Source organism: Pogona vitticeps, chromosome 4 (genome assembly GCF_051106095.1).
Source record: "Pogona vitticeps strain Pit_001003342236 chromosome 4, PviZW2.1, whole genome shotgun sequence".
In the NCBI taxonomy this organism is placed as follows: Eukaryota; Metazoa; Chordata; class Lepidosauria; order Squamata; family Agamidae; genus Pogona; species Pogona vitticeps.
The window spans coordinates 185,921,496-185,946,749 of record NC_135786.1 but is presented as its reverse complement, the minus strand read 5'-3'; the positions used below and the strand labels follow the sequence as shown (position 1 = coordinate 185,946,749).

General features: G+C 40.1%; 1 protein-coding gene across 2 annotated transcripts in view; it reads right to left on the bottom strand.

Annotated features, from left to right (window-relative positions):
* Positions 1-787: 787 nt before the first annotated feature.
* Positions 788-25,254, bottom strand: part of CABLES1 (Cdk5 and Abl enzyme substrate 1) — a 78,125-nt gene continuing 53,658 nt past the window's right edge. For both annotated transcript variants that reach the window (XM_072998850.2, XM_020785738.3), the window contains 5 exons: positions 24,773-24,929; positions 23,985-24,088; positions 4,573-4,679; positions 2,756-2,963; positions 788-2,354 (listed from right to left, as the gene is read on the bottom strand). In XM_072998850.2, coding sequence (XP_072854951.2) covers positions 2,214-2,354; positions 2,756-2,963; positions 4,573-4,679; positions 23,985-24,088; positions 24,773-24,929 — 717 coding nt within the window. In that variant the 3' untranslated portion in view covers positions 788-2,213. The remainder of the gene's footprint in view (positions 2,355-2,755; positions 2,964-4,572; positions 4,680-23,984; positions 24,089-24,772; positions 24,930-25,254) is intronic.

The window sequence follows — 25,254 nt, the reverse complement described above, 5'->3', positions numbered from 1 at the left end:
CTTGAGGGCATGTTGAATATATATTTCTTGGGCTATAATGAAATGTACCAGCAGAAAATATAACTTCCCTTAATTTCACTGAAAATTTCCCATGGGCTGCTTTCAGACTAGCAAAGTATCTAATATTTTTCTATATTCCTCAGTCCTGCTTACAAGAATGTGTGCAAGGGGCAGAGGGTAACTGTGATGGAATTCTAAAATTGATCAATTTTTATTTTTAACATTCTTTTATTCTTCCTGACCCTTAGAGGTTCATCATTCACTGCTTTTTTAGTGTGCCTTTGGATTGTACAAGCACACAATGAAGTATATTCCACATTTGATGCTGTTACATGCTGTAAGAGTCTCCAAGAAGGACATGGCTTCCTGACTTGTACAATCAAAGACTCATGGCTGAAGCAGCTGCAAGACTTTAGGAGGAATAAAGTATGAACTTATACAGTAAACGGTGCTTTGTTTCAAGGGTGAAATCAGACACTGGAACAATATCTGAAAGTGGAAAAGAAGCTGGTTACCTGCAACAATTAAGTCAATTTTCCTAAATTCTGTGAGAATTAAAACAGAATACATTTTTGTATTTGAATGTTCGTTCTATTTTCCCTCCTGATGTCTACTATTGTCAATGCATCACTCATGCCTGATAGAAAGGGAGAGGGTCTGGCAATGTTTATGCAACTATTGTTTGATTAATTTGCATTACGCTATAAAACAGCCTTGCAATCATTATGCCAGTTACAGACTCTGTCAAGAGGATCAGCACTGGAAAAACTGGGACATGTACATTAAGTATGTATAAAAATAGTAATTTAATTATTTGATGCATGTCCTCTAGTATAATACCAAGCACATCCAGCTGTCATCGTCTTCTCATAAGTTTTTATATATAATTGTACACACGTACAGGTATGTAGAAAAAAAGAATGCAATAGAAGGAGTTCTGTTTGGGGACTTTGTAATTTACAAACAGTGTTAAGATACTGTAATATAGTGAAACATCTGAGAAATATAAAAAAGGAATTCTTTTAGTGGCCCCTGCTTTCAAATTTGATGTTGTACAGATAATTTTATTTAAAAATAACAATAACTCAACAACAAGAATTACCCACACTGAGTGGTGTGTCTGCTGTCAAAGCCCTCAGCTGTCAAATTCTGCTTCTTGGTTGTACAAGTTGGTTCTAGAAAACACTGCTTAAACAATACAGCACCATCAATGTGCCTCAGAATGCACTCTAACATAGAGCACAAAATACAAACACTACAGAGTGCAAGTCTAACCATCTCCACCAAGGGAAAAGTGCAGAGGTTAGAAATACCCACGTGGCTTAAAACAAGATTCCCATAAAATGACATTTCTTTTCAGTACTCAACATCAGAACACCATCATATACAAAAGTGGAAAGACTGGTCAACAATTTCTCACTTGTTTGTATTATCATCTTTCTTCTTTAAAAAGTAGTGTAATTTTTAGAGAACAAAAGAAGGTGGGGTGGGATGGAGAATCAAACCATCAGAGATTACAGCGTATCACTTAGAGATTTCAAATACACCCATATCTCCTTTTCAGTAGTTTTGTTTAAGCAAACTGAGAAACATTCTCTTATATTTTAGTAAACACAAACGATGCAAAGCTACTGCCTGGTTCTAAACCTGTCCACTGCCCTGTTTACAATTAAACAATATACCCACCCACCAACAAGGAAAAGTGCACTTTCAGTGAAGAGATACAAAAATAGATTGACACATCGTTGACACAGTGAAGATATGTACCACAACTCATCACTGCTTGAGGGATTATTTCATACATTAGAAACCAGCTGCTTGTAGGAAAGGTGATGAAATTCCAACTATGCAAATGAAATAGTTAAAAAGAAGTGTGTGTTGAAGGCTGCTGCTGATCTCTGCAAAAAAGGACAACTCAAGGAAGTTCTCATTTGGTCCATGTAATACGAATCTGTTCCACCCACAGTTCACTCGCATGAAACCTGTTCATCATTTGCACTGAGTAGTTGAATAGTTCATCTAGCCTGAGAGTCATAAGGAATGTAATGCTTCATTCCTAGTATCCTGTTGAAAAGCTGCACAGAAAAAAAGTATAAAGGGGGCTGAGGGCATCCGCATCCCATTTTTGCATTTCCAGTAGTGACAGCTGCTCTTTGGAGCTCGACAGAAAATAGTTTTGAAACCCCTCCCCATCCTTGGAAGGGTAGCCTGTGCTAGGAATTTTGGACCAAACGTCTGTAATGCGGCATCACTTCATGTTCAGGTAGATGGAGAGCAAATTCCAAGGCCACTAACACAGGAAACTCATAGGCAATCAGCTCTCGCCTGTTCAGCCGAAACTTCTCTTCCAGTTTCTGTAACACAAAGAGACCTATCTTAGCACAACCAGAATATCAGTCACATGCCAGTATATGAAATAATATTTCCCAATCTTGTTTAAAAGTTAAAAGAGATGTCTTTTGCTCATCTCAATGGCTTTTCAGGCAAAATGTCAATAAATGATACAGCACGGAGGTGAGGAACCCATGACCTTCCAGCTGCTTCCAATTCCCATAATGTCTGACTACCAGCTATCTTGCCCAGGGCTCAGGGGAGTTGGAATCCAAAACAATCAGGGTGGTTACACCATTCTCGGGAGAGGGGCCCTTCCCTTGATATAATGGAAACTTATTCAGTTTAATAATTCTTTTTATCAAATGCATCGTTCCACACATCCTCTTTCCCTGTTTCGTGACCATGTTTGGGTGGTACTTACATCTATAAGATGTTTGACCTCATGCTTTTTGAGGTCACTGCCAATTTTGGCAGCTAGTAGGACACATGCTCCAGCACAGAGCTTTCTGTTCTGCTTGTTGAGTTTCCCCTTCAGAGCAAGTTTTTCAAAATAGACGAAAGCCATCGCCACAGTGGGTTCCTCAAAACCACACTCTTCTTGAGCTAGCTTGCGCATCTCTCTCTTCAGGCTAAAACAGGGCAGGAAAGGTACAAAGAAAGCCAGAGATTGATTGATACAGTACTAAATAGTATTCTCCCCTCTTTCCAAAACTTAGTTTTATCCACCACAACTGTCCACACATTTCTTCTTCTTCTTCTTTTTTTTTACAGTTTCTGCAAATTCTGGAGTGAAAGAATGACCCCAAGACTTGTAGAAGTCCTGTTCTAAATCCTCAGCTGCTGCTTTTCCATTTTTGCTTGAGAAACTGACCTATGCAAATGTGTGAAGAGCAGTAACATTTGTAGTTCACTGTTCACTGCCATACACTGCTAATGCTAGTGGCTTAGGTTGCTGATGAATAACAAGTAGCTTTCCTTTCGTTGCTATTTAATTATAATAATTGTGCGCCGTCAAGTCAATGGCAAGGTAGAGTACTCAGAAGTGGTTTACAGTGGGGAACTGAACTCTTAGTCTCTGGCTCTGCAGCCTGATATCTAACTCATCGATCTATCCAACCAGCTCTTGATAGTCCTCTGTATACAACTGTATCATGTGTGAAACTGTCACGAGTCTCCTGAATATCAGCAAAAGATCATTTGTGAGTCTTAGAGGAACTCCTGCTTCTTAACTAGGTTGCTGTTCTAGCTAAACCTGAAAGCTCAATCTCATTTGTGGCCTACAATCTCAGGAGTGATTAATTCATTGCAGGTCAAACATAACAAGATTCGTGAATATTCATGTCAGAAAAAGCAAGCATTTCATACTCTAAGAACGACAAGAACTCTTAGGTCAGAAATAGAGAGCTGTGGTGGGCAAAGCTATAGCCCAAAGGAAAGTAGATCACTCCATCTCTCTTTATCTTTAGAATTTAGCAAAGTTTGGACTACAGTTACCAGAATTTCCTAGTCAAAATGATCACTGGCCATAATGACTGGAGGGTTCTGGGGCTATAATCCCCAAAAATAAATTTTCAAAGCTCAGCTTTCTGCCAGCCCTTCCACAGCTGCCCCTTTCCACCCAGCAGGACTGCTAGGGAATGGACTGACTTGCTGAACTGACCCCTTGCAGTGAACGCTTGAGATCAGATGCTGGTGTACTCACACTGAGCTAAATGCCCCTATGTCCATCTATTTCCTCACCTATGTACCCAAGGCTGTGGACCAGGACAGGAGATGCCCCACCTCGGAATTTCACTGGAGGCACCCCCTGCGCCAGTCAAGAGCCATCACTGACCTGGACATAATTTTTTTGTATCCAGGCTCCTTCAGTGCAACGCTAAAAGACTATTCTTCCTCATATCAAAACACAGTTACAATAAGCACAGTTTTAGTTTCATTACATCATACATTGCTAATCTGCTTCTTCTGGAGATAAGAGGAAACAAGTCCTTTTTAATTATGGCTTTAATTACATCTATGTCTCTGTGACCTTTCTGGATATTTAGCTATTTTCTTTAAAACATTGCAAACAGGTAATATATACTTATTTCAGTATGCTTTTTCTCTTATCTACTCAGTTTCCAACAAGCAGCTGGTTTGTTTTCTGACTTTGAAATACGGTGTTTTAGGAAATCTACTGTTGATATTTTAGCTTCATGTATCAACTATATTAAAAGACAATTGCATGGTATTGGGTACCTTCTTATTTTACTGAGTGTCAACTTGATGTGAGGAAACTTCTCTTTGAAGGTCTCATTCATATCTTTCTTAAGGTCTGATGGCTTCACATAATCAATGACTGTTGTCTGTAACAGATCAGGGGTGGGGTGGGACAGAAATCATAGCGATATTAAAATATCCATTTGGCATCACAATAGAATCACCAAATGTTGTTTCATTCTAATATTTAAAAAATGATCCAAAATAAATTTCAGTGCCAGCCACCAGAGACATGGTACTTGACCATTCCTATAGAGGAGGAGTACTGTGAGCCTGTTGCACTTAAATATAGTAGAAAAAACACTTTTTAACACTTAAAAATGAGAATCATGTGCTGTTCTGTTTATTAGTATAATACAATGTACCATTGTATGATATGGTTAAGGCAACATATTGGCAAACCATATTAACTACCGTATTTTTCGCTCCATAAGATGCACCTGGCCATAAGATGCACCCAATTTTTAAATACCAAAAATAAAAATAAAAATAAAATAAAAATAAATAGAGCAAGTCCCACGCTGGGACTGCAAAATAATAATAATAATAATAATAAAATTAAAAATAATCACCAAAAAACAAAGCAACATAGAAACATACCCCCCAGCCCAAACCTACCCTCCAAAACCCACCCAGAACATTTTTTAAAAAAGTAAAAAGCAGCACCTTACTGGTCCAAAGCATCCAGGACGTCCTCAGAAGCCAGCGATGGTGGCCTGGGGGGGGGCCCATGGGGCCTTGAGGCCTCCGGAGGCCTCAGAAGCTAGCGGTGGTGGCGTGGGGAGGCTCCGCGGGGCCTCTGGAGGCCTCAGAAGCCAGCGATGGTGGCATGAGGGGGACAGTATTCGCTCCATAAGATGCACACACTTCCCCCCCACTTTTTTAGGTGAAAAAGTGTCTTATGCTGCGAAAAATACAGTACTTAGTGTAATCCCAGACTCTTCACAGAATATTTCAGTGTATTTCTATGCATATCTGCATAATAAGTACGCACGCACACGCACACACACACATACACACACAAACATCCCAAACTGATTACCTGCTTTATGATGCCAATGAAATGTGTCAAGTCAATTGGTGATTATGTTTAATGAAATTCAATTGACAACACATACACACACTATAACACACACTTCTGGGGAGCACAGCTCAGTTGAAGAAATGCATGGTGTTATCCTAATTGGCCAACAGAGAGATAATCCTTAAAAAAATCAGCAGGTCCACAGGAACAGTACAGAGAAAGGGATATCAGGAAGTTCATATATAGGTCACTCTGTTCTTTTCTTATTTACAATAGCTTTTCTGCTGATAAAGCTTTTTATTTAGTTATACTCTGATAATGGGAAAGAAGTCCTGGCAGACTGCTGTGTTCTTATTCTAGCTTCTGAATGGTACCCTTCATACTGTCTGATCTACTTATACACATTTATTTTCTTGCTCAGAGAATGACATGTCTCTCCAGGACGTATAACAGAGCACCTTGATGGCAGTGGGCGGTGCGTATCTCATTAGAGGATGAACAGATAAATTAAGAGCACACAATTAATATTAATTCCTGCAATTGTGTTGCAAGAGTTGATAGGACAGCATTGCTGAAACTTCTTCAGATCTACTTTAATATCCAAAGTATTAAAACTGACGCCAGGGTTGCCATGAGAAAATGCTTGATAAGTTTATGTGGCAGGCAATAGTGCTTCTGCACTAATGAGGCAGTACAGAGAGTCACAGAGTCATAGAGTTGGAAGAGACCACTGAGGCCATCCAGTCCAACCTCCTGCCATGTGGGAACATCCATCAAAGTACTCCCAACAGATGGGCCATCCAGCCTCTGCTTAAAAACCTCCAAAGAAGGAGACTCCACCACCCTTCGAGGCAGCCAATTCCACTCCCAGACAGCTCTGACCATCAGGAAGTTCTTCCTAATGCTCAAATGGAATCTTTTTTCCTGTAGTTTGAAACCATTGCTCCGTGTCCTACTCTCTGCAGCTCTGGAAAACAAACCTCTCTTCAACCTGACATCCTTTCAAATATTTAAGCATGGCTATCATGTCCCTTCTCAACCTTCTTTTTGTAAAGTAAACATTCCCAACTCCCTAAGCCACTCATTGTAAAACATTGCTTCCAGACCTTTAACCATTTTAGTCGCGCTCCTCTGGATACATTCCAGGTTGTCAATATCCTTTTTGAATTGAGGTGCCCAGAACTGGACACAATAATCCAGGTGAGGTCTGACCAAAGCAGAATAGAGTGGTACTATCACTTCCCTTGATCTAGACACTATACTGTACTCCTATTGATGCAACCAAGAATCACACTGGCTTTCTTGGCAGCCGCACCACACTGCTGACTCATGTTCAGCTTGTGGTCTACCAAGACTCCTAGATCCCTTTCACAGGTACTGTTGTCCAGCCAGGTGTCTTCCATCCTAGATCTGTGCAGTTCATTTTTTTCTGCCTAGCTGTAGGACCTTATTTATTTATTTATTTATTTATTAAATTTATACCCCGCCCCTCTAGACCATGTCTACTCCCTGATGAAATTCATTTTGTTAGTTTTAGCCCAGGATTCTAATCTGTCAAGGTCATTTTAAATTTTAATCCTGTCCCCTGGGGAATTAGCAACCCCTGCCAATTTGGTATCATCTGCAAATTTAATTAACATACTCTCTATTCCTTCATCCAAGTCACTGATAAAGATGTTGAATAACACGGGACCCAGAACAGAACCCTGGGGCACCCCGCTAGTCACCTCTTTCCAGGACAAAGGGAAACCATTTGTGATCAGCCTTTGGGTTTGGACAACCAATTACAAATCCACCTAACAGTAGCCCTATCTATTCCACATTCTACTAGCTTCTTTGCAAGAATATTGTGAGGAACCTTGTCGAAGGCCTTACTGAAATCAAGATATGCTACAGCGTTCCCTTCATCCACCAGGCCTGTAACTCTATCAAAAAAAGTGATCAAATTAGTGTGGCATGACTTGTTTTTAAGAAACCCATGTTGACTTTTAGTGATGACAGCATTGCTTTCTAAGTAATAACAAACTGTCTGTTTAATGATTTGCTCTAGAATTTTTCTGGGAATTGATGTCAGGCTGACTGGGTGATAATTATTTCGGTCTTCTTTTTTCCCCTTTTTGAAGACTTCCCCTGTTCTCCAAGAATCCTCAAAGATCATTGCCAAAGGTTCTGATATTACTTCTGTCAGTTCTTTTAATATCCTTGGATGTAATTCGTCTGGCCCAGGAGACTTAAATTCATCCAAGGTAGCCAGGTAATCCTGTACTATTCTGTGCTGCATTTCCCACACTACTTTACCTGCTATTTGTCCCTCATCTTGAGCGCTCTTTTTGTTTATGGAAAAAAACTGAGGCAAAGAAAATGGTGAGAAGTTCAGCCTTTTCCCTGTCCTCTGTTAGTAGTTGGCCATCTTCTCCATGCAGCGACACTATTTATTTCCTTCTTTTCCCTTTTACTGCTGACAACTTAAAAATCCCTTTTTATTATCCTTAATCTCTCTAGCAAGCCTAAATTCGTGCTGTGCTTTAGCTTTTCTTACCATGCCCCTACATGTACTGGCTATTTGCTTGTATTCCTCTTTGGTGCTTTCCCCATTTTTCCATTTCTTGTACATGTTTTTTTTTACACTTAGCTGAGTTGAAAGTTCTTTAGTCAACCATTCTGGTTTCTTTAGACATCTCCCATTTTTCCTTCTTGTTGAAACAATCTTAGATTGTGTCTTTAGTTTTTCTCTCATAAATCACAGAACAATAGGCCTGACCTTGGTTAAAAACACCCTTCTAATCTAACATGTCTACCCACAAGCAATAGCAGACTATCTAATAAACACATAAACCCAGCAATTAGGCACTGCAACAAATCCAGATTCTGTTTTTTAAAAAGACTAGACAGAGCCATGTGACCCTTATGTGATACACAGGCGAAGGCAGGTGATACAGTATCATTACTGGACCACTAAAAAAATAGAACAGAGAGCTTTCAGTGTAAATCCACTTTCCTATGCACCAAAATATTATGGACAGTGCATGTGAGTCCCCAAAATTCCAGGCTGTTGTCTGTGCCCATCTGATTCTCAAAGTGAGTTCAAAAGGTGTGACTGCCAAACAGCACTGGAGGTGAGGTTTCAAACACAAACCAGTTTGAGGAAGTTTTCCTGTGACTGATTGCAAATGTTGGGGCCATACAAAAAGCAGACTAAAGTGCATTCTGGGAACAGGGAGGTGTTTCCATGTTGCATAGGTAATGTAGTGACATGCACTTTTTTCCCCCTTCCTTTCCCTTTGCGTCTCAGTGGAGGAACTGTACTTGTAACACCACTCTCTCCAAGTACTCTCAAATCTGGGAGTGCAGCCTAAGAGCCCATTGTTGAAGTTAGGGACTGAATTTTATCTCTGCCCTGCTTCATATGCAGTGCCTCCAAGATTCTGACTAAAGGTCTCCTCAGGATGTATCACAAAGGTAAAGGGCTTTCCTCCAGTATTCCTACAAAAGTGTTTTTTTTGTTGGTAAAACGATACAAATGCAGGTAATTTTGGAGACAGCTTGTGATGCAGTAGATTTCTACCTTCCCTGGTTCTGTATTGATTGGTTCTGTATTCTTAATCCAGGCCACAATATTCATGAGTTTTTATTTTATTGATAACAAGCATTCTAGACTTCAAGAAAGTCAATTTTTGTAGATTTAGGGAATTATTGGCTGATACAGTGGTGCCGCGCTTAACGAGTGCCTCGTTTAGCGATGAATTCACATAACGATGTGTTTTTTTAAGAAAATAATATGCACCGTATAACGATGTTTCCTATGGGCGATTTTCGCTTAGCGAAGTTTGGGACCATGCTTCACATAACGAATGCGATTTTAGGTCCCCTGCTTCACTTAACAATGTTTCTTTTTTCAATTTAAAAAGTGTCTTAGAAGGGTCAAAAACGGTTCTAAATGCTTGGATTCGTTAGAGGACCCCCTAAGTCGTGTGCAAACCTGATTTGGCTTTGATCTGACTTTTCGTTAATTTATGGTGAATTTTTTTTCGGCCCATAGGAACCAATGGACCTGTCAAAATCTGACAGCTCCATGCTTTCCTATGGGGGAGAAAACAATTCACCATAAATTAACGAAAGTTCAGATCAAAGCCAAATCAGGTTTGCACATGATTTAGGGGGTCCTCTAACGAATCCAAGCATTTAGAACAGTTGCTGAGTCTTCGTTATTTTTTTGTGAATTTTTTCTTCCCCCATAGGAACCAATGGAGCTGTCAGATTTTGACAGCTGTCAAAAGTTGGGGGGGGGGGAAATTCACCATAAAATAACGAAAAGTCAGATCAAAGCCAAATTAACTTTTGCATCCGTTTTAGAGGGTGCAGAAGCTAATCAAAGCATTTAAAACCATTTTTGACCCTTTTATGACATACTTAAATTTGCAAAAATTGACTTCGCAAAGCCATTGAAATGCATTGAGTCAGCTTCAAGACATTCCAATGGAGGAAACATTGTATCGTTTAACGATGTTTCCTATGGGTTTTTTCGCTTAAGGATGGCAATCCGTGCCTATTGGAACGGATTAACCGGTTTCCAATGCATTCCTATGGGAAATGGTGTTTCACATAACGGTGTTTTTTTTGGAACCAATTAAAATCGTTATGCGAGGCACCACTGCATTCCGTGGACAGAGGCACTAAAGGAGAGGGGAGTGCAGGATGGATGGGAATTTTTTAGAACTGAGATGTTCTTATTGGCCAAGATGGCTTCTTTGTCACTGATATGTAGGAACACTTCGTGCTTGATGACACTTTAATATGACAGCAAATAATATCAGTATTATGTAGAAGAATTTGCACTTTGTCGAAGAATTCTGTGAACAAAATTATAGGTTCTGTGGTGTGATCATGACCCTGCAGATGTCTAGAACCATATACAGTATTTTATAGTGCACATATATGCTTTAGGTTAGGCCACCTTCCTTTTACATGCTCAGGTGGAGCTTTCTTTTTGTTTCCTTTTGCTCACCTTTTCTATGGGACTATCAAAACCGAATGGCTCAAGAAGTTCAGATTAGACTCTTAGATAACAGGAAGATTGAGTGAGGTGGCATTTCACAAAACAACAGATGTTTGGTCAAGATCTGCTGACTCCCTCTATGTTCTCTCAAAGTCCAAGTACCAAGTTCTGTTTTTCCAACTGCACAGAGCAGCAAAGTGTTTTTAAGTAAAGCCTTTGCATGTCCTGTCTTTTTAGCCCTTTGCTTGTTTAAACAGTCATGAAATCTAGCTATGTTATTACATACTGTATTCAGCATTCTTTTAAGTAAGTGCCAAGAAAAAGAGGAGTTGCAGCAAATTACAATGCAAACTGTATGGGGAAATCCAGAGACACTTCAAAATAGCCTGTAATCAATTTTAAGAACAATTTACGCAGGGCAGGCCTGTGAGGTTAGGGGGTAGCTGTGTTGAAAAAGGTCCCAGAACAAAAATTCCTCAGGAAAAACTATGGCCAGGTATTCCTCTGCTCACAATTTTTTTTTTCTGCAGAACTGCAAAGAAGCAGTTCCTCTACTCATTCCTGCCCTCAAAACTGGCCTGACAGGGCTGGGAGAGCTCTTTTGAGCCATAGGAGGGAGGAGGAGAGAAAGTCTCCTTGTGCTAATCAAGGGTTGCTAGCACAATGTTGGATCCAAACCTTTGTAACTCATTCAAAAGGAATTTTAAGCACCCCACCTTTTCCACTGAAACCCCTTAGTATATTTCAGTTATTTCTGACCAATTGTTCAGTTAGAATTTAGCAATCAACAGGAAAGGAAACTGATACATATTATTTCTACATATGTATGCTACATAAGAAGGGGGGAAAAACTACATATGAAGGGAAAAAACCTGAGCCACCATACCTTTGATCAAGTTAGAAAGCACAAGTAATTTTCTCTGCCTCCCAGCCACTAAAACCATAGCAGCAAATTGTACTAATGTTCAAAAAAAAAAAGGGTAGCAAGAGACTATCCCAGAATAGTGGTCAATATGAAGTCCCTACAGGGAACTGAATATACTAATCTGGCAGCCCATTTACCTTTGAGGACATGAAATATGTTGTTAGCCTTTAAACTTGCAGAAAAACTGGCATACGTCCACTGGAACTGGTTGCTATTTATCCTGGCAGACATTCAACTGTTCAGCCAGACACAGCAAGCTGAGTAATGCCCTGCCATTCTCTTCAGTGGAAGGGACAATTAAACATGAGGTTCTCTCCTGAAGCACAAGTTAAGCCCGTCTGAGCTTTTGATATGGCCCACCACTGAGACAAACTGCCATGTAGATTTTCTCAACCATTAAAATAAGTTTAGAATCACTCCGGGTGGTGGGCGGAGGGAGAGGAAGGACGAAAAAAAAATAAGTTTAGAATCACTCCTGAAGTCTTCTAGTAACTAACCATGCTAGCACCAAATGTTGGATAGGGACAAAACCAGGCTGCAGCTCTCCAGTCCTAGACTAATATTGTACAGTCTTTTCTAAGATGGAAAAAAATGAAACATACAGTTCAAATAACAGAACTACTGCAAAAAGGTAACGGATGTATAAACAAACCCCACAAGGATAATCATAAATCATGACAATGCTACGGCTTCAAAACTGGAAGAAAAAATGTAGGTGAAGAAATCTCTAAGTGTTCACCAAGGATGGATGCTTTGTTGTTTAGTCGTTTAGTCATGTCCGACTCTTCGTGACCCCATGGACCAGAGCACGCCAGGGCGTCCTGTCTTCCACTGCCTCCCAGAGCTGGGCCAATTTCATGTTGGTCGCTTCAATGACACTGTCCAACCATTTCGTCCTCTGTCGTCCCCTTCTCCTCTTGCCCTCACACTTTCCTAACATCAGGGGCTTTTCCACGGAGTCTTCTCTTCTCATGAGATGGCCAAAGTATTGGAGCCTCAGCTTCAGGATCTGTCCTTCCAGTGAGCACTCAGGCTTGTTTTCCTTTAGAATGCATAGGTTTGTTCTCCTTGCAGTCCAGGGGACTCTCAAGAGTCTCCTCCAGCACCACAATTCAAAAGCATCAATTCTTCGGAGGTCAGCCTTCTTTATGGTCCAGCTCTCACTTCCATACAACACTACAGGAAAAACCATAGCTTTGACTATTCGGACTTTTGTTGGCAAGGCGATGTCTCTGCTTTTTAAGATGCTGTCGAGGTTTGTCATCGCTTTCCTCCCAAGAAGAAGGCGTCTTTTAATTTCGGGGCTCCTATCTCCATCTGCAGTGATCATGGAGCCCAAGAAAGTAAAATCTGTCACTACCTCCATATCTTCCCCTTCTATTTGCCAGGACGTGATGGGACCAGTGGCCATGATGTTAGTTTTTTTGATGTTCAGCTTCAGACCATTTTTTGCAATCTCCTCTTTCACCCTCATTACAAGGTTCCTTAATTCCTCCTCACTTTCTGCCATCAGAGTGGTATCATCTGCATATCTGAGGTTGTTGATAATTCTTCCGGCAGTTTTAATTCCGGCTTGGGATTCATCCAGTCCAGCCTTTTGCATGATGTATTCTGCGGGGGCCAATATACAGCCTTGTTGTACTCCTTTCTCAATTTTGAACCAATCAGTGTTTCCGTACCCAGTTCTAACTGTTGCTTCCTGTCCCACGTATAGGTTTCTCAGGGGATAGATAAGGTGTTCAGGCACTCCCATTTCTTTAAGAACTTGCCATAGTTTGCTGTGGTCCACACAGTCAAAGGCTTTTGCGTAGTCAGTGAAGCAGAAGTAAATGTTTTTCTGGAACTCTCTGGCTTTCTCCATAATCCAGCACATGTTAGCAATTTGATCTCGAGCTCCTCTGCCCCTTCGAAATCCAACTTGTACTTCTGGGAGTTCTCAGTCCACATACTGCTGAAGCCTGCCTTGGAGGATTTTGAGCATAACCTTGCTAGCGTGTGAAATGAGTGCAAATTGTGAATTTCGTTGTATGGGTATACTGTGTATATACTTACAATGACAATAAATTATATTATTATTATTATTATAGTTGGAGCATTCTTTGGCACTGCCCTTCTTTGGGATTGGGATGTAGACTGATCTCTTCCAATCCTCTGGCCACTGTTGAGTTTTCCAAACTTGCTGGCACATTGAATGTAGCACCTTCACAGCGTCATGTTTTAAGATTTTAAATAGTTCAGCTGGAATGCCATCAACTCCATGGGCCTTGTTGTTAGCCATGCTTTCTAAGGCCCACTTGACTTCACTCTCTAAGATGTCTGGCTCAAGGTCAGCAACCACACTATCTGGGTTCTCCGGGATATCCAAATCTTTCTGGTATAGTTCCTCTGTGTATTCTTGCCACCTCTTCTTGATGCCTTCTGCTTCTGTGAGGTCTCTCCCATTTTTGTCCTTTATCATGTTCATCTTTGCACAAAATGTTCCTTTAATATCTCCAACTTTCCTGAACAGATCTCTGGTTTTTCCTTTTCTATTATTTTCCTCTATTTCTTTGCATTGTTCATTTAAGAAGGCCCTCTTGTCTCTCCTTGCTATTCTTTGGAAGTCTGCATTCAATTTTCTGTAACTTTCCCTATTTCCCTTGCATTTTGTTTCCCTTCTCTTCTCTGCTATTTGTAAGGCCTCGTTGGACAGCCACTTTGCTTTCTTGCATTTCCTTTTCTTTGGGATGGTTTTTGTTGCTGCCTCCTGTACAAAGTTACGAGCCTCTATCCAAACTTCTTCAGGCACTCTGTCCACCAAATCAAGTTCCTTAAATCTGATCTTCACTTCCACTGTGTATTCATAAGGGATTTGGTTTAGATTATACCTGACTAGCCCAGTGGTTTTTCCTACTCTAAGCTTGAATTTTGCTATGAGAAGCTGATGATTAGAGCCACAATCAGCTCCAGGTCTTGTTTTTGATGACTATATAGAGCTTCTCCATCTTTGGCTGCAGAGAATATAATGAATCTGATGACAGTATTGCCCATCTGGTGATTTCCATGTGTAGAACCGCCTCTTGTGTTGTTGGAAAAGAGTGTTTGTGATGACCAGCTTGTTCTCTTGACAAAACTCTATGAGCCTTTGCCCTGCTTCATTTTGAACTCCAAAGCCAAACTTCCCTGTTGTTCCTTTTATCTCTTGACTCCCTACTTTAGCATTCCAATCTCCTAGAATGAGAAGAACATCTTTCTTTGGTGTCAGTTCTAGAAGGTGTTACAAGTCTTCATAAACAATGGTCAATTTCAGTTGCCTCAGCATTGGTGGTTGGTGCATAAACTTGGATTATTGTGGTGTTGAAAAGTCTGCCTTGGATTCGTACTGACATCATTCTATCATTTTTGAGATTATATCCCATTACAGCTTCTCCCACTCTTTTGTTGACTATGAGGGCTACTCCATTCCTTCTATGGGCTTCTTGCCCACAATAGTAGATATGGTAATCATCTGAATTGAATTCGCCCATTCCTGTCCATTTTAGTTCACTGACACCCAGGATGTCAATGTTTATTCTTGCCATCTCCTGTTTGACCACATCCAGCTCACCAAGGTTCATAGATCTTACATTCCAGGTTCCTATGCAGTATTTTTCTTTGCAACATCGGACTCTCCTTTCACTTCCAGGCACGTCCACAGCTGAGCGTCCTTTTGGCTTTGGCCCAACCACTTCATTAGCTCTGGAGCTACTTGTACTTGTCCTCCACTCTTCCTCAGTAGCATGTTGGACGCCTTCCGACCTGAGGGTCCCATCTTCCAGTGTCATATCTTTTAGCCTTTTGTTTCTGATCATGGGGTTTTCTTGGCAAAGATACTGGAGTGCCTTGCCAGTTCCTGCTCCAGGTGGATTGCGTTTAGTTGGAACTCTCCACTATGACCTGTCCGTCTTGGGTGTCCCTGCATGGCATAGCCCATAGTTTCTCTGAATTACTCAAGCCCCTTCGCCACGACAAGGCAGCAATCCATGAAGGAGAGGATGGATGCAGCTCACTACAATTAAGCATCAAACAGTAAGTAATGAAATTTCCAAGCAACTTAATAAAAGCAATACTGGAATCTCCTTCTGTTCTCTTCAACAGCTGCCTACCCACTGTGCCTATCTGCTTCGTGGAAATAATGAATAGTTTATGTGCCTAAGGTCTATGTCAGAATTTTAAACACCACCTTGGGAATTCCTTTTATCACCATCAGAAGAAGATAACTGTAAAAGGCAACCTGAATAATTTACATCATGCTGTACCACAGGAATAAAGAAACATTTAGTGGCTCCACATGGAAAAAAAGGAATGCCATACATGAATACAAGAGATCACTACGCCTTTACTTCTACAACATCCTGATAAATCTGTACTGCGCATCTGCATTCTTCTACAGTATCATAAAATACTTTTTGGATACCACCATGCAATTGCACAAGGGACATAAAAGCACTACAATATATTGCAGATCCACCACCACTACACACCTCCAGTTTCCACCTAGAACATACCACTAAGTCTGTTGTCTACAACCAAACTCTATGATATAAGTGTTTTTGATAAGAACCACAGGACAGAAACTCACCACTCATGGATTTAGAACAGGTATTTCTTAATGGTAAAGAGGCAAATTCACAACATAGTGAGAAAGCAAATTGTGAATTTCGTTGTATGGTATACTGTGTATATACTTACAATGACAATAAATTATATTATTATTATTAAATTCACAAAGTTACGTTGATACCACAGAATCTGATACATGGCCAGAAGAAAGAACAACAGGATATAATTACTAGTAATCTACAGTTCCCAGTGGAGACATTTGAGGTGTATTACCAATGACTTTCAGCCCATTCTGGATAATACTACAGTGGTGCCTCACTTAACGGGCGCCCCGTTTAATGATGAATCCACATAGTGATGCGGATTTTGCAATCGCAAAAGTGATCGCATTGCGATGTTCCCCATAGGCCCCATTTCCCCCCAGCTGACCGGTGGGGGTTTCGGAAGGACCACGGGGGAGGGCTCCCCCGCAGTCCTTCCGAAGCTCCCGCCGGTCAGCTGGGGGAAAATGCCGGTGGGTGCTTCAGAAGGAGGGTGGGGAGCCTTCCCCCGCCCTCCTTCCCGATCGCCGGCCGAAAAAGCCGGCGGGCGCTCGGGAGGAGGGCGGGGGAGCCTTCCCCCACCCTCCTGCCCGAGCGCCAGCCCCATTTTCGGCCAGCTAATTGGCGGTTCCAAAATGCCCGCCGCAACCATTTTCATGCGATTTCCTCGCTTACCGAGGGCGCGAAAATGGCAGCGCTATGGAGGATCTTCGCATAACGGTGAGTTTTCGCCCCATAGGAACGCATTTCTATGAGGTTTTCCCACCCGCATTGCGATGTTTCCGGATAGTGACGATTAATCCGGAATGGATTAATGTCGCTATGCGCGGCACCACTGTACTTCTCTCCACCAGATTTTGGGTGGCAGGCCTCTACTTGCTTATAGGCACCCCTCCACATCTTAAAAAACTATCACCCTACAACAGGCTACAGAACATGGAGACAGAGACAGGAACAAAACTTGCTGAAAACCTAGATGCCAGTTGTACCCAATATCGACACTCGCTGCACCATGAAGGGTTCTAACTATGTCCCCAACAACATCAGAGGCTTATTGACATCTTCATTGTCTTGTGTGATTTATGCCACCTTCTTCCAACAGTGACTTTCTGCTTTGTACATTAAACAAACGAGACAATCTCTGCACAAAAGAAGGAATGGACACAAATTTGACACTGGCAATGGCATCACAGAAAAATTAGTTCCAAAACACTTCAACATCCCAGATCACTTTGTTATGGATCTCAAAGGAAACAAAAAGGAAAATACCAAAGGAAGAGAGAGACAACAGAAGTAGGCTACAAACAGAAATTCCAGTATATTTCTCAATGGCTTAAATACACAAGGATCAAAGTTTCATAGTCCCGGCCTATACAGTAAAATTTATCTGGTAGAAAACTAACCACTATGACTGTGACTTGCAATTTTAAATAATTACTGTTAACATCTTCATACTCCCATTTCTGTGTTAATTAATTAATTAATTAATTAATTAATTAATTAATTAATTAATCAATCAATCAATCAATCAATCAATCAATCAATTAATTAATTAATTAATTATTTATTTATTTATTTATTTATTTATTTATATCCCCCCTATCTGGTCGGGTCAGGACCACTCGAGGCGGCTAATTATACACTCATTCTATCCTATGGCTTTGTTCTCACCCATTTGTGAGAATATATATAAACACAGTGTAGTATCAACACTCCATGTATCTGAGAAAGTGGATTTTAATCCATGAAAGCTCACATGAAGGCAAACCCGTTAGCCTTTAAAGTGCCACAAAATTTTGTCCTTTGCTTTTTTTTCACTTTTTAAATCCCCCCCGTTAATTATGCTAGTGTCATAGGACAGCCTACTTCATCATCAAGAAGCACCAAAACAGCTTACAACTAATCATTCTAAAAACAGTGTTTCTATATCACCCACTTGTACCAATCATGCTATCCTCTGTGAGAGGAAGAGCCAACAAACTGATATCTTTGCCATCTCTGCTTCATATTGAATCTAAACTTCTCTTTTGCCCTCCTGGCAGTCTGACTACATGTTGCATGGACATGACACATGGCAACATTTCCAGACCTTCTGTTTGAATCCCAAGTTTTATATTCTCTGCGCCGAATGAAGCTCACGTTATTTATAGCTTTTTAGTACTCCAATAAAGATATTGCCTAACTGTGAGCTCTGCTTCTATGAATGGATCACATTGCTTTTTTCTTTGTATTTGCTGTACACAGACATGTCTCTGTGTGTGCATGAGTACAAATGCATACACACAGACACTGCAATTCGCATCCAGAAAAAAAAATGAGGAAAACTACACAAACATTTTTAAAAATAAAATCTGTTATTTCTACAAATCCAGTGATATGTCTCATTAGAAAACATGTTCCTACTTTGAGAGACTGGCAAGCAATACCCTGCCTGCTGTGCAGGTATGTTTAAAGGCACAAGAGATTTTGTCAGTAAAGTGGGAGGCATGGTATAGTCATGTACAAGTTAGTCATTAGTCTTTCAAATTGTTGTTGGCTGAATACAAAACAAATGTTATGCGGGCTGTTGCCATTGCCATATTAAGCAAAATCTTTAATTTTCTTCTATTTTTCTAAGATCTTGTCATATCTAACCATCAGTCTTCTAAACAGGTTTTGGGCTGAACAACTGCTTGTCACACGTGAGATCAACAGAGAACAGAAACTGTTTACATTTAGCACTCAAAGAAGAAAATTAGAGACATCACTTATAGACATCAAATCCATTCAGTTTGCTAGGTGATTTGCCATTCATCTTAACTGTTCACCTATTATTAACATAACAGGTGAACAGTTTATTGAGCATAAACAGAAAACACCTATCAGTTCCAGTGACAAAGTGTCAGATAAAAGGAAGTCACACCCATGTGTGAGTTAAACGCCTATGCAAACAGAAGAGCTACTCATTTAACATGCGTTCACACAGGAAGCTAGAACAAGGATACAGCAAAAGGAGCTAAATTCTAGGAACTCCGTCCTTAAAAGAAATTTTAGGTCAGGAGTTAAATCCCAGAGAAGCAAATCCTGCAGACCTCTATAGTTCTTGCAACCTTATTCCAACAGAAATATCTGAGTGGCTGCAGAGCATCTGAGACACTTAGAAAAAAAATCCAAGTTTGGAAAACAGATATAAGATTATTGCATAACTTTATACTGGGTCAGGCACCTTTGGCAAGGACACAGAGAGGGCTCCATAAGGGCAGCAAAAATTGTTTGAAAGTTGTATACAGCTCATGGGCCATGTTTTGCCCTCTAATTTTTCATATTGATAGCTGAAGTTAAGTGTAAACAAACAAACAATGTAAGCAGTGTTTTTTCACACTAGAGAAAAAAATCCCAAGTCCAAATACCCATTGATGCCATCTGAGAGAGCAGTGACTGACCAAGAATGTGTTCTTGGGCTTGTGGTGGACAGCCTAATAAAATATAAACACAATGTCTAGCTGCTGTGTAAAAAGTAATTCCATGTTGGAGATTGTTAAGAAATAAATAGTAGAAACAATACACTGCCCTCACGCACACCTAGAGAAGACGATTGTACATACCTGGACAAGACACACTGGCAAGTATGGCATAAAAATGTTTCTTTTTTTAATGACCGACCTTCGGTGGAACACATAATACTATAATGTGTTTGTGGCGTTCGTCCAGTTCATGAATATTCATGTGCTATTTGCATAGACCAATGGGAGTGCTGGGGGCGGAGTCACGAGGTATAAGAGACTCAGGAGGAGGAGGAGGAGTTCAGATAGATGTAGATAAGGTTTAGACAGTGTTTTGAGATGGAGAATTAGAGTGTTAGAGAGTTGAGAGAGTTTTGGATTTTGGGCGCGAGAATGGTGGCTGAGGGTGGATAAAGAAGAATGCTTGTTTAAGAGTTAACAACATTGCTTGTTTTGTAAACACCAGTATCAATAAACAATTTCTATTTGGTTCTTTTAAAATACATATGGCCTGGACATCTACCATTAATAATAGGTATTGTTGATGAAGTCAACAATGTGGGGCATGTAGTGTGAGCTCTTTGGTTGATGAAACAATCAGGGGCCACGTGGAATCGTGACAGTGTTTTCCTGGGGGAAACTCTTAAATTGCACACCCACACCCTACAGCAGTGGTTCCCAACCTTGGGTTCCCAGATGTTCTTGGATTATAATTCCCAGAAATCCTGGCCAGCACAGCTAGTGGTGAAGGCTTATGGGAGTTTTAGTCCAAGAACATCTAAGGACCTATGGTTGGGAAACATTGCCCTACAGGGAGGGAATTTTGCAATTGTAGTAGTGCCTTTATAAGAGACAAGCCTTTATGGCTGGATGTTGTTTTCTTGAATATCCAGCAAGAACTGTACAGGAAAGTTTGCCTGATTTGTAAAGTGAGTCCAGGGTGTTATTTTTCTGTTCACTGTTTGTTCTATTTACCTGTACTTGGCTTCTACCATGTTTCCCAGAAAATAAGACAGGGTCTTATATTAATTTTTCCTCCAAAAATGCATTAGGGCTCCTTTTCAGGGAATGTCCTCCCCCGGTACAACAATCTACATTTATTCAAATACAGTCATGTCATTGTCTTCTGGTTGCAGCACAATGGTGGAGGGCGGGGTTTCACTCAACTAGGACTTATTTTCAGGTTAGATCTTATTTTCAGGGAAACAGGGTAACACATTTCGTATTACTATAAACTATTTTCTTACCTTAAGACTTTCTTTCCAAACATGGACATTAATCGATTCCTACATTTCAAAAATTGTAGAAATCACCACCACCAAGAAAACACCTTTAGTGGGTTTTTTTTAAATTAAGGCAAGGGACATATATGACCTTCTACTGATTCAGTTGATTAGACTACCTAACTCAGCACTGTCAACTCCATTTAGTTGTACCTCCCTAGAGATTCAAGATTGATTTTTCCTGAAGCCTTCCCTGAAGATCCACAGCATTCCTAGACAGTCTCCCATCCAAGCACTAACTAGGCCTGATCCTGCTTAGCTTCTGAAATCATTAAAGCCTCAAGACTAACATGTTTGGCCGCCTCAGTCCCTAAGAGTCTTATGATTTTTGCTTTGCCAGCTTGAAACATTACTGCCTGATGCAGCTCAAGGGCCAGTTGGTGATATTCAACACTGTTTTGTCATGGGGAGGAACTAGTTTGATACATCCCTTGTCAACAAACAAACGGGGCTAAACACTGGGGTGACAGATATTACAGAGTCTCTTCCCAAAGCACAGTTCTCAACATAATGACACGAGGAGCTCAAATTTGCTTTTCCACTTGGTCTTTTCACCACCAGCTTCAGCTGCAGTAACAGCTGTCTTGTCTTCCTCATAAATTAATACTTATGCTTAGAAGAACCTGGAGATAAAATGCACCTGCTGTTTCCTTGTTTTGTACAGCTTTGCTTCCTTTTCTCTCAAGTGACACATTTCAGAGTAAAATAAATCCATAATACCACTGGTGAAAATACCGTACTATCTGCAGCCTTCCAAATCATGTTTACGCAAGAAGTTGCAAGTACTCAAGTGTCATTAAGGACAACAACCCAATACATTTCTTTGAGGAATAACAAACTCAATCTAAATGTCTGGAGTCTGTTTCATCTTGTGCCAAGTCCTGCAGTTGCTCAACTGGTCAATTAAGTCCCCAGTCTGCCAACATGACTGTATTCAAAAGCCTAAAATAACAAAAACAAAAGTGTCTGACAGTTGCCCTGTTTTGTAAAAGTTGAACAAAAGCTGATTTACATTACTACTTGTTTAGACCAATCTCTTACCTCTCTGTGTGTGTATTCCCTCTTTCACTCAATTTCTGTCCAGACACAAAACAAAAAATAATGTCTATAACCCTGCGGCTGCCAAACTCTAATGACAAAAGCCTGCCAACTAATAAAAGTTTAATTACTAACTGGAGCTCAATGCTCAGAGAACAAAATGTTCCACACTGCCACAACAGCCACGCAAGGTTCTGCCCACTACTGAAATGTAGTCATTAAAGCTGTATTCCTTTCGTGACTGTAGATCTCTCTCTCTCTGTTACTGCACATGGTAGCTTTAACACTGCAAGCAGATGTAAGTGACACTTTTCAGTCATATTCATGTGCAAAATGGAAACACGTCTATGAACAAAAGGAATGAGGGGGTGAGTAGAATTGAGCATTCTCTCACCATACTTCTTTCACTCCACTGCTACCAGTATGGATCTGAGCTAGGCCAGAACAAAAAAGGCCTGAATGGAATTACCCGCAGTGGGTTTAAGGGCCTTTTCAGCAGCTGCCCCCACAGTATGGAACGCGATGCCATCCCAAGGGAGATTTGTTTGGTGCCGAAGTTGATGACATTTCGATGCCAAGTCAAAACCTTCCTGTTCCAGAAGGTTTTTAATTGATAATATCAACTGTTGGTCCTGATGGCAATTTTTAGAGCATTGTATTTTTAATTGTATTTGAATTGTTTTTATCTTTTTATTGAATTCAAATTGTTGTAAGCCACCCAGAGACCTTTGGGTAGTGTGGGTGGCATATGTTAAATAAATAAATAAATAAATAAATAAATAAATAAATAAATAAATAAATAAATAAATAAATAAATAAATAAATAAATAAATAAATAAATAAATAAATAAATAAATAAATAAATAAATAAATAAATAAATAAAGTAGGAGAGGCTTAAGTTCCTCTTGCCCACATACCTATTCTAATGTTAAAAAATATTGCATCTTCCTACCCCCTTTAATATTTGAATTGGTTAGTAAACAGTGTGTTTATTTTAACCTGTAGTATACTTACGGTACTGTATCTATAGTTATGCTGAAAAAGTCTCACTGCAAATGTGTTCAAGTTCAGAAACACGCAAGAGAAAGAGGAGTCGAGATGATCAAATCCAGTAAAGAGTAAGAACCAGAAATGCAGAACAAGGTGACGTTTAGTACAGATGGGGTTCTCCAAACTGATACATATTAGTCCACCAACATAGCTGTTGCTAGACAGCCAATTTGCAATGTTATTTAACTTTCCATATGGTTCCTGCATGATGACAGTAACCTCACAGTAGAACTGGTGGTTCATAACACAAGCAGTTAATTACATGAGCAGAAGTCTAATTTTTGCTTCTATGTTATGGTGTCTTGAAAGCAAATTGAGATTAACATATAAAACATTCATCATGGGTTTCACTGCACGAGGAACATTGCAAAGTCTTAACGGTTCTCCTAATAATTGTTATCTGAACAGTAAATGCACCTTACTACAAAATATAGAAAGGCCCACAGAATAAAGAAAATGACAGTTTGTATGCTATAAGGAGAAACAAAGGTTATATTTTTAAAATAAACTAAAATAAATGCATCCATCAACAAACTTCACATTTTGTATAAAATAAAGTATCAAAAAGGAATTTGCTCTTCCTTGCATCTATACAACTTTCCCGTTGTTGTTGTTGTTGTTGTTGTTGTTGTTGTTGTTGTTGTTGTTGTTGTTGTTGTTGTTGTTGTTGTTGTTGTTGTTGTTGCTGTTGTTGTTGTTGTTGTTGTATGCTGCCAAGTAGTTCTCAAAGAATTAATGATCTCCTAACATTCAGACCCCTGCTCAACTCTTGCAAAATAAAGACTGTGGTTTCATTTACAGAGACGATCTACGTATCTTCTGTTTGGTGTTCCCCTTTTCCTACTGCCTTCAACTTTTCCCAGAGTTACTGTTTTTTCTAGTGAGTCTTAACTTCTCAACCCAATGAGAAGCCTTCAAAAGGCTATAACAGAAGTGCAACTTTTCTTTAATCTTCCCAAACATTACTCACCATATATGAAGGGAATATCAGCACCCGCTTGTGCTTCCCACAGGGCCACTGAGGATCATCTAAAAGATTAGGGTTGTATTCAGTATAATCTCCCAAGTCACTGCCTATGAAGATCAATGAAAGCAAGCAACTGCATGAGATCATGCAAGAGGCATAAAACAACAGAAGACACACTTACAGTCAAATTATATAACAATGCCCTCAGCTTTGCTTTTTGCTACATACTTAGAAGTATGTATTTCAAACTTTTTGAGAGTGGGTTGGGTGTGAATGTTGATGTAATCTCCAATGACAGCTTAAGGATGGGAAAGATAGCTTCAAGCGCTAAAGCAAAACAAATTAAACAACAAAAGCAACATGTTTTATTAAAGAAACCAGCTAGCAGACATGGGTGAGAAAGAATAGGAGGCTTTCTACATGCAGAGTTATACAGTAATATATGGATTTTAATGAAGACAGTATGATGTTTAAGTTCAGTGGATATACTGCTTACTAGAAACAGCTCAATGTTACTAAAAGGCCTAAAGTATAAATGGCTGTACTAGATTCAGCAAGCTTGCAGCACAGGTGAAAAAAATATATTTGCTCTAGGACAGCACAGCAGGGAGGGTGCCACACATATAGAACTACTGTAGGTCCTGTGAGTTATGCGGTAGCTGGATCTCACAGGACTGAGAAAGGGAGCAAAGAGGAACATTTCTGGAAAACACCTGAAGATAACATTGCTGTATTTCTCCAGAGTGAAGATCTGACTCAGGATTCAAAGTGCACATATTCTAAAATGTTACCTGCATCAATACTTCCTTGGGTGCTGTTAGCCCTTCCCAATGAAAGGCTACGATGGCTTGCATTGCGAAACTGTGAGATGGATGAGGTGGAGTCTATGGTGTTTCTCCGTGCTCCCAAGGCATTGGTTGGAAAAAGAAACTGGGTATAAGAAACAGTCTATGCAAAAGGAAAAAGAAATATGCATGGTTAATTCCACTCTTCTACAAAAACAATTAATTAGAAATAGAGAGCCCATCTGCAGAAATAAGTTTTTTTAATGTGCACTCCTATACATGTCTACTCAGAAAGAAATGCCACTGACTTCCATTGGGATTACATCCCAGATAAATGGGTATAGGATTTTATCTTTACAAGTAAACAAGCGGAATATTCCAAAATTCTCAACCACAGTACCATCCTGAACAGTTGTCTGATATTGTCTGATTTGGGGATCATTTAGTATTTGGCTAGGAGACCATTAGGAGTCCTGTGGCTCTCCACC